This window comes from Pelmatolapia mariae, linkage group LG20 (genome assembly GCF_036321145.2).
Source record: "Pelmatolapia mariae isolate MD_Pm_ZW linkage group LG20, Pm_UMD_F_2, whole genome shotgun sequence".
In the NCBI taxonomy this organism is placed as follows: Eukaryota; Metazoa; Chordata; class Actinopteri; order Cichliformes; family Cichlidae; genus Pelmatolapia; species Pelmatolapia mariae.
The window spans coordinates 7,858,078-7,868,041 of record NC_086244.1 but is presented as its reverse complement, the minus strand read 5'-3'; the positions used below and the strand labels follow the sequence as shown (position 1 = coordinate 7,868,041).

General features: G+C 41.6%; 1 protein-coding gene across 2 annotated transcripts; it reads left to right on the top strand.

The window, feature by feature from the left end:
* Positions 1 to 247: 247 nt before the first annotated feature.
* On the top strand, positions 248 to 6,862 carry znf217 (zinc finger protein 217). Of its 2 annotated transcripts, none has more exons than XM_063464146.1 (5): positions 248 to 306; positions 2,145 to 3,494; positions 3,666 to 3,773; positions 3,863 to 5,209; positions 5,307 to 6,862. In XM_063464146.1, the coding sequence occupies exons 2-5, from the start codon at positions 2,186 to 2,188 to the stop codon at positions 5,417 to 5,419; spliced, it is 2,877 nt and encodes a 958-aa protein (XP_063320216.1). In that variant the 5' UTR covers positions 248 to 306; positions 2,145 to 2,185; the 3' UTR covers positions 5,420 to 6,862. The 2 variants fall into 2 exon arrangements, with proteins under 2 accessions (XP_063320216.1, XP_063320215.1); XM_063464145.1 differs by having other exon boundaries at positions 289 to 432.
* Positions 6,863 to 9,964: the final 3,102 nt, after the last annotated feature.

Genomic DNA, 9,964 nt, shown 5'->3' with positions numbered 1-9,964 from the left:
AAACCTCACATGTGATAACTTGTAAGTAGCTCATTGTGGGCTAGAACAGTCAAATAAAATATGCCCTCATGCTTTATTGGCGTGTATGAGATAAGATGATTATGTGCACTAATCCCTCTCTGTTATACGTGACCACGTGATTGCCCTTTTTTTGTGGTGGTGGTGGAGGGGGGGGGGGCTGCCGTGCACGCGCCCCATCTTCCCCTTGAGAAAAAGTTGAGAGCGCGCGCCCCGGATTTCAACAGCTGCAGCAGGGAGGACTCGCCAAGTCGAACAAATATGATTCACATTCAAACAATTGAATAGGTGAGCTGTCCACCAGCGGCAACGCGTTGTGTGAAATGAAGAAGCAAACTCGAGCAAACACCCGAATTCCCTGAATTCAGTCGCTCGTAGTGTCAGTATCAATATTAATCCGGAAATTCTGAGTTGGTAGGTATTGTTTGGTGAGTTTCTACAGTTTGCTCGAAGTCGAGGCAACAGAAAGTGTTGTTTGCTAACGTTGCTGTCGTTAAGAATGACCGAGGCTATGGGAGTAAAACTAGTTAGCGTTTTGTTATGCCACTCTCTCAATCTGGGTGAACTTTTGAAAGTGGCGTTGGAAAACAAACCGTAGGGGACAGCGTAAGTAGACACACACATTAAAAAAAAAGAAAGTCAGGTCGATAATGTTCTTTTTGTACCACAGTGTTGTCATGAAATAACGTCGTCGCCACTCGAGACGGGTTTGTGTCTGGATGTATTGATTTAAAATTCAGTCTTCCTCAGTCACAAAGGCGGACAGGGCTGATAATTGATCTGAGTGTTTCCAAAATGAGTAACGAAGCCCTCGTGCTCGGCTTATGATGCACATATAGAAACGTAATAGCCAGTCTGTTAATGCACCGACTTTATTGACGTTAGCTGGAAGTTCTCAACTGTTAACTTCGAGCATCGCCTCCGGGGTAAAATTACGTTCAAACCGGAGCTTTGCTTTCTTGAATAACAAGGTGGCTAACGTTAACGCTTGCCTCCCGAAGCATGTGTGTACTTCAGAAAACCACACAGGATCATTAAGAGTTTCCTGTGCTCACCTGGCCTAAGGCAAAAGTACCACACAGCAAACTAATTCCAGGTAAATTGGTTATGAATAGCGTTGATGTATAAAAAATATATATATATATGTGTGTGTGCATGTATTATATAAAACTGAAAATAAAACCATTTATCATTGGTTTGAATGACTTGAAACCTACAGTTGGGACTTCCCCTTTATCCACTCATTTGTGGGTTTTTTGTTTTGTAGCCTTATACTGAAAACTTGATTTAAAGGTAACAGTTAAAATGTGTGAAAAGGGGGAGGGTCTTTGATGCTACAGTAGACAGCTATAGGTATTGCTGGTGCCACAGCCTTGATTAGCATTTTGCATGGGCCTTGAGCATTTTGTCCTTGCTGAACCAGTTACTCCACTTCTCCACCAATCAAAGAGCTAAGCAGTTCGAGCCTTCCCCAATATAAGCAGTTCAGTATACAAGCTGAAACCACTACACAGAGAAAAACCACAGTGTTTTTTGTCACTGATGCCTGAAGAAAAGGATATGCTGGGATTTGTGAGTAAAGATTTTAGAGTTTTCAAAAATAGTTTAACAACTTGAAATTCTTAGACTTTTGCTGGGATGTTGCTTTTTATGTTGTTCACTATAAGTTAATCTGTGTCTGTAGATTGTATTTAACACTACATGTTTAGTGTGATTAGTTAAAGTAGTTGGCGTGTTAAGTTAGAAACAAAAGAGAAGCAAAAGGTTTGTTACATTTAGGGGAAAAAATGAAAAAAACAATGACCTTACTTAATCATCTTACTTTCTTGAAGTATATATTCTAAGTTAATGTTAGTCATATTAAGCTTAGCTTAATTAATTTAAATAATGTCTGCGAGCACAAAAAAAGACTGTTTTGTCATTGGCCTGCACATAGAGGAAATGACTTGTCTGTGTAGTTGATTGCTAAAAAAGATACATTTCCTGTTTCAGTATAAGGAAAGGCAATTCTCTCTGTGGTGTTTTTTCAAACAGATTTTATGATAACTTAGGTGTTTCAGTTACCTGATCCTGTTTTGATTTTTGAGCAAAGCCTTAAAAAAAACCACTTTTCCCATTCTTTCCAGGCTCCTAATAATCTGGACTGCTTGTAAAATATTAGGAGAAAATGCCGACTCATTCATTGCTGCCGTTTGTAAATAGCCCAGATGGACTTGCCCAAGATATTCTTATTAGTAAAGATGCAAGCATCCCAGGGTTGGGCTCTAGCATGACGCCACACACTACTTACCCAGAAAAGACTGAGTTGCAAAATGAAGAAAGTGCACCGCTGTACTGTATGTTCTGCGAGGAGACTTTCGCTCATCAGGATGAGCTTGGCCCCCACGTGTTAACACAGCACCCCACAACATTCTCCGAGCCGACTGTGCTTCGGGTTGAAGCAGAATTCAGGATCCCAGGAGAGAGACCCCGGGCCAAACAAAGCAGCCTTCCTGCCGAAAAAGACGAGGTTCACAGCTGTATCCTGTGTGGTCACGTATCCCAAGATGGCAGCGAGCTTGAGGCCCACATGAGAAAGCACAAGGACTACTTTACTTATTGTTGCAATTTTTGTGGGCGTCGGTTTAGAGAGCACTGGTTCCTCAAGAACCACATGAAGATGCATGTAAAAGCAGGAGCAAAGAACAAGGCCCAGCAAGACCCAGAGAGCCCAATCACAATTAATGGTATCATCCAAGAGCCTCCATCAGAGCCTGTAGGCACCGCATACAAAATGTGCATGGTTTGTGGGTTTTTCTTCCCTGACCATGATAGTTTGGTTGAACACAGTAAAATGCATAATCGAGAGGCACAGCCTGGAAAAGATAAAAGCAAGGATAAGATGGGTGATACTAATGAACCCACTGCCAACCAGGATTCATTTCTTCAGTTCCTAAACCTTCAGCCTCGCCCCGCAGGAAAGGATTTGGAACCTGTGAGATCATCAAAATGGATTCCCCAGCTAGATCCTGTCAACACATATCAGGCCTGGCAGCTTGCTACGAAAGGCAAGATCGCAGTTGGGCCTAATAATACAAAAGATGTTGGCCAGGAAAACAGCACGGACAATGACGAATCTGGCTCTGACAAGGAGGAGTTGAATAATATTTGGACTGAGGGCCAAGGAGACAAGGCCGTGAAAGAAGTTGGGAGAGAGCTCCGGTCTCATCAACAGGCCCCTGTTAAAAGCCCAGACCCACAGCGAAGGTCTCCAGTTCAGAAAGATAAGGACAAACAAAGGCCAACGACTTGTGAGGAATGTCAAAGAAATTTCAGGACCTACCACCAGCTGGTGCTCCACTCCAGGGTCCACAAGCGTGAGAGAGGAGGTGAAGAAAGTCCAACCTCATCTGTTGATGGCAAGCTTTCAAGAGCAGGCTCACTGGAAAATACAGAGGAAGGGTCTGAGGAGGGCATAGAGGAAAACTTGGGTTCAGGTAAGTCTGTTTTTCTGTATACACTCAGATTATCTTATCTGTGGTGTAGTAATTGTTTGTTACCAACGGCTCCCTCTGCTGAGGGGACGGATAATAACACATGCCTTTTGTGGCCATTGTTCTGTCCTTTGTGTGTTGTGTTAATATTTAGATTTTTGTTTGTTTTCAAAGGTGAAGATGGATTTGACCGATCCAATGGCAGATCAAAAGACTGCAGTTACTGTGGCAAAACCTTCAGATCCAGCTACTACCTCACAGTTCATTTGAGGACTCACACAGGTAAATTCACGACAAATGATTATAAATTATCCTAAAAATAAACTGACCTTAAACTCTGACTTATGTTTATGCAAAACTATTTGTTCCAGGTGAGAAACCATTTAAGTGTGCTTACTGCGAGTACGCTGCAGCCCAGAAAACTTCACTGAAATATCACCTGGATCGACGCCACAAGAATAAGCCCTACGTGGAGATCCCCAGCAGACCTGTGCCTTTAGTGCCCTCACCCAGTGATGGAAAAAATGGAAACAATGCTGAAAATCCTGCGCCAAAGAAATCCTGGGTGCCTCCAGCCAGGCCGTGCATCGATGGAACACCAGAAAGCGGACTGGATAGTGTCGATGGCAAGCTTGGCAAGCCACTTGTCCAAGTAAATGCTGTGCCTGACTGCTCTCCGGAAGATGATGTGCTCGCCAAGTGCTCTGTGCCTGTTAACCTGAAGAAAAAAAGGGAGGAGGTGCAAGAAGAGAACTGTGAGGCCCCATTAAATCTGTCCATAAAAGTCTCTGTCTCCACACCTGCCAGTGTTGAACCAAGAAATGGTATTGTTCCAATTGCCTGCCCATTTTGTGCTTATAAAACCATCTACCCAGAAGTTCTGATTATGCATAAAAAGCTCTCTCACAAAGACAAGTCAGACAGCACCAAAAAGAATGGGTTCGGAGGCAATTTAAGTGAAAGTCGTCATACGGGTTGCCCGCCTGCCCTCAATGGGAAAGATGTTTCCTCAGTTCTGATCACTGAGAGGATCTTCCCTCGCCGAACCAAGTCTCCACCTCCCCAACCTGCAAAACCTCAAGAAAAAACACCTGTTAACCTACCACACGTTCCTAAGCCATCCCCTGTCCATGCACCCATAAAAGATGTCCAGGAGACCCAGCGTTACAGGCAGAGCACCGACTCACATCCAAGTCAGGAATCCTCCAGGTATACAGAGCTAATGAGAAAAAACAACACAGCCAACAAATATGTCATGGACAGAGTGGGCATCGGCGATCGGAGCTACCCAGTACGAAGCGGTGTCCTTTGGCACACAGATGCCGCCAGGCTCTGCCTATCGAGCCGATTTGGAAGCCTCCCCCAGATGGACTTTGGCGAGCCATCCAGCAAGCGATTAAAGTTTTCTGTGCCTACAAACAGGGACGCTGAGGCTGGTGAGAAGGCTGCTTTTAGAGGGCCACCAGCAGATGGATCTAACAGGATGTTTATTAAAAGAACTGTGAAACCCACACAGCAAGGGTCATGTCCACCCACAGCTTCTGAGGTTTCTGTTTTGGGTCCGGCAAAGAATGCACCTACGACTATTGGAGGCAGTTTGGAGTCTGAGTGGAGCATGATGAACCTTCTTCGCTCCTATCCACCCCATGACCTGGCATCTCTCTATCACACCAACCCAGCAAACCCCAGTCATGCAGGACTAGCCAACCCAGGAGCAGGTAAGCATTAGACTTGCAGTTTCAGTAGAGTGACATATAAATTGCGTATTCTGATACTTTGAAGAGTTAATGTTATTTTTTTTGTTTGTTTTCTCAGGGGGCAGAAGTGTGCTGTTCCAACATCTGCCCAGTCTACCCAGCCTGCAAAGAAGAGATGTTTCAGGCCCATTCCCCAATCAACGCTGTGGGGCCACTGACAAAAGTGCCTAAAGTAAAAAGAAACAAAGAAAAGGTTGAAAACTTTCATTTAAAAAAACCTGACGAGAATTTTTGAAAATGACATTGAACTTCATATAGTTGAAGCAAATCATTTTCTTGTCCTTCTAGATGTAAACAGTGCTGCTGCCTTATTTTGGAGAATTTCTAGAAACGTTGTTTAATGTACATATTTAGAAAGAGAGTGTGCATATCCTCTCTTAATTTAATGTTTCTTTTTCAACAGAAAAACATTTGTGTTATATGGACATTTCAGGGCTACAGTTTCAGCAGAAGTTCTTTTTTTGAATGCAAAGGTGCAGATAACCTTTGGGGGGGGGGGTTTTTTGTATATAGTCCACTGGTGTGCACTGTAATATTTCTTTTTGAGACTGTTGATAAATCTGTACATGACCCACACTAATATTCCAGAGTCTGTCTTAGCTGTAAAAGTTGTGTGTGTGGGATGGCATAAAAATCTCTCTACATAAACTGTGTTATGCTAAAACCTAAGAAAAACCTGTGTGGGGAAAAAAATGCTGCTCTGTGTAATTGCTGCACTGCACTGGATGGTGGGGAGTTTCTGTCGGATAACTTGATGGCTTCGGCCCAGTTGTTTACAAACAGGCCACAGCAGCGAGCTCTGCTGTGTGTTTCAAGTGTTCTACCTCAAGTTGTGCTCTGAAGGCTTATTTTTGTAAAGCCTTTGAAGCTATCATGTTAGCTGAGCCTATATACCTACTTCGACCAGAGACTGGTGTTTTGAGTTGTAGTAATAGTAGTAGTACATGGACAAGTGACCCGTGACGTTTGTCATCTATAAAACACCACAGGAAGCTCAAGCTCATTTGGTGACACTGGACTACTACTGCTGCTACTGTTTTTTTGACCTATACCACAATTTGGGCTGTACATTAATTTTGATAAACTCGCTATCTACAAGTATTGTTATTTTCCTTCTTGAAAAGCAAAAAGGTGCTTAAGTGGTGCCTCACATCCGTCAGCTGTAAAATGTACCAGATTGTGTGTAATTTTCTGGGTTTGTGTGAAATAGTCATTCAGTGTTAGTTGGTTACTGCACATTTAGCCGCTGGCATGTTCGGGAGTTTGCTTTTGCTATGCAAAGTCTTGAAAGTGTTTCTTGTGTCAAGGGGCAGCAGTCACTGCCAACTGGACGTCAAGGAGCGTTTAAGGTGTCGTGATTGTGCAGTTTTAGGGAAGACAAAAATGCAAAAGGAGCGATGTTGATTGCTCCAATTAACTTAATGCTAAAGAGGGAAGAAAGACTCAGGTTAATTCAATTTTACATGCTGGGTAGTGTTTGGTATAATTTTGAGAAGCCTTTTTTAAATTATTTCTTTTTTTTTGTTTGTTTGTTTGGTGTTCACATTATTGGTGTGTTTATATATTGTTGAGTATTGTTTTGAAATTTTTGATGGCACGTTTCAACAATAAAGTGAGAGGCGAAGAACAAAAGTATATAGGTGTTGTATTTAAGCTGAACCATAATGAACCTAGGATCACCTTTCTTAACCTCCTGAGACCTGTTTTTCTAATCTCTCCTAGCTATTTAGGATTAGTTGGACCTGATTAGACTTGTCCCCATAGAGGACAATGGTTTTATATTACAGCATAACATGGCAAGGTCACAATTGATTAAAAAATATAAAAACACAGAATATAAAGTATACGGTGCAAAGCAAAATGTAATGTTGCCATATGAGGACACAAAGTTAAGAAATAAAGTCATACTTGGATACAGTTTAGCACATTGTTCACGGACTCAAGGCACCAGTTATACAGCTATGTTCATAACATCTGGGGGATGTAGGGTAAGCACTTCCAGCTATATTATAATATATATATGCTTATATATGCATATATTTAGCAATATACCGAAACCAAGAGATGTAGTGGTTCACGGTCATAACAATAATCTGCTTTCTTTAACTTGCACCTGGGGTTCTAGCTCCCTTTAATGACAACTTTAATACCTGATTGCACAGACACAGAGAAAGATAAATTTGGTAATATCTGTTCTAATTAAATCATCAGTGGACTGTAATATTCCAATAACTCGATTACCATTTCAGGCTATTAGTCCTCCAGAATCTCCAAATATAGGCAACAAGTATTGGTGTCACCGCTGTATTACAACATAAGAAAAAAATTTTTGTTGGAGTATTTGTCACTGGTAAACTGTGTTTAGTTTTTGCATTTGACAGCAGATTATGTGGGCTATAGTCGACTTTTCAATCAATTACTCAAATCGACCACTAGAGAGCAGTATTTACAAAGTCAAGATTATAGTCTGGTTAGAGTCAGGTTTCACAGCCTTAAAACGTCCAGACCTTTGTAGTGCATTTACCTTTTATAAAACTTCACACCTTGACCACACAGAGTAGAATTAATAAAATCATACTGTCAGTTACATACTTCTATAAGCCTTAATACTGAATAGTTCTTAAAATAGACAATATGGTATTCACTTTAAATGTTTACATAAATAAAAATAAACAAAAACACATGCACTCCTCTGTTTAGTTTTAACCCTGTAGTGACAAGAATGCCACGCTTGGGGCTATACCTGTAATTGATGATGTCACACAGGTGTTGCACATTAGTTGTCAAAGACAACACATCTGCCATGACATCATTGATTGTAATTAAATGACTCAAACAGCAGTCTTTAAGAAAATAAAACTGCTTCAGAGAAGTTGGTTAATAGCTTCTACATCTGCAGAGACATCAGCGCACTATTGTTTCACATCTATAAAAGCAGAAGACTGACAAAACCTATCACTGCTTTTCATTCTGTAAACAACAAATTGCAAAGGACAATCTTCAGCACATTGAACACTTTAAACTTTGATTTTTTTTCTTTTTTTTGCCCCCCTCCTCCCCTTTTGAGTAGACCACATCTGTTTGCTGTCTGTTCCCCTGGGCCAGCACTGTGTAATCTATTGCATTAGCTCACATTAGTGCATATCGCCCATGGGCCTTGGTAATCACAAACGCAAAATGAGCATTTCACTTAGCATCACCCTCATATTCCCTCACACTGTGGCAAACTTAGTGCAAACGCTTGGCAGAGAACGCAAGTCGACAACAGCTTATGACATCCATCCCGTTACACTCGATCCCCGTGTCCAGAATGCTGCGAGGGCTTTCATGTCAAAAGCTCCTTTAATAGGCAAAGATACATGTTGAATTTTCCTTCTGTTTACTTCCTCTTCTGTATTGTTTCTTTGTGATTTGGAGCCCTCGAGAAACGTCATTTCTGAGCATTCCTGCCAGAATTGTAGTCTTTACCATAACATATGTGTTCGTGTTTTGCAGGCCTTTCATGATACCGCACCCTTTGTATGGTCTACATTAAAGATGCAATGATGCAGTGTCACGAAAGAAGGTCTAAAGGCCTAAAATAATGTTGCTTTAATAAAACAATTTAGGAGAGTAGCAGAGATCAAGGACACAATGCTTCACTCAGGTTAGTTACAGAAAACAGATTTCAGTGAAGTTATTAGAACACAGGCTTTTATTTAATCCATAAACGCTGCGAATTTTCCAGTTATGCACAGACCCAAGAAAATACCCACGTTTCAGGCAAATTCACCCGGGATTGCTCTGGTTCATAATTCTTTGGCATAAAACACCTGATGTCTTCACGGCTTCTTATCAAGTTTTTTTCATCACATTAGGTTTTGTGTGATAAGGATTCCCACAGCAGCCATTTTATTGCACAAGTCAACACACAAATGGCATTTTATGCTTGCATTGCTCCTCATTCATCTGTTCAGAGTGTTTGGTTTTACAAGAGGTGATGTTTAAGACTTGGATACGTTCATCTGTGACTGACGATGTGCCGAGCAAATTAAACCCTTTTCTCTCCAGTTTTCTCTCTAGACTATCAAATTTCCTACCTCCCTCCATTCTTGCAAAGTAAACTTCATGTTTTTATCCCCCTTAAGTGCTCTCTCCTCTTATTTTCACTCCTTTCATCACTCATAATTGTTGCCTCCAGATTGTCAACTTGCATGAATTAGCAATTGGGCCAACAAAGCAGATATGGTCAGTTGTTGAGTATCCTGTCAGAATTTCAGGCTGAAAGTCTGCTCTCGCTGTGATTGCTCATCATCGTCACCCCATTCCTCTGAGGAAGAGGAGCAATGTAATGGTTCCCACAAAAACAGCCCCTGGCCTAAGGAAAGGGATTTGGGTGTCTAGAGACAACAGGGGCCATATGGAGCGGGCTGAGATAGCAAGGCACATGTACAGAATAATGGATGATGTGTCATGTTTCATGTTGCAGGGAAGCCATCAAGAGAGTTGGGTTTGGGAAATCAAAAGGCTCACGTACAGGAAAAGCGACTGTTGGACCATTTAGCATTTTTGTTTATTTTCTGAACGTGTAGGCTTGAAAAATGCGGTGTTCTATTTTCAATGCCTGTGGTCTGCTGATGTTATTTATAACTAAAATAATAATCGTGATTTTTTGGGGGGGCTAGATGTAGCCCTGTATGCAATATTAAAGCAGATGACCTTACGAGTATAATGAGC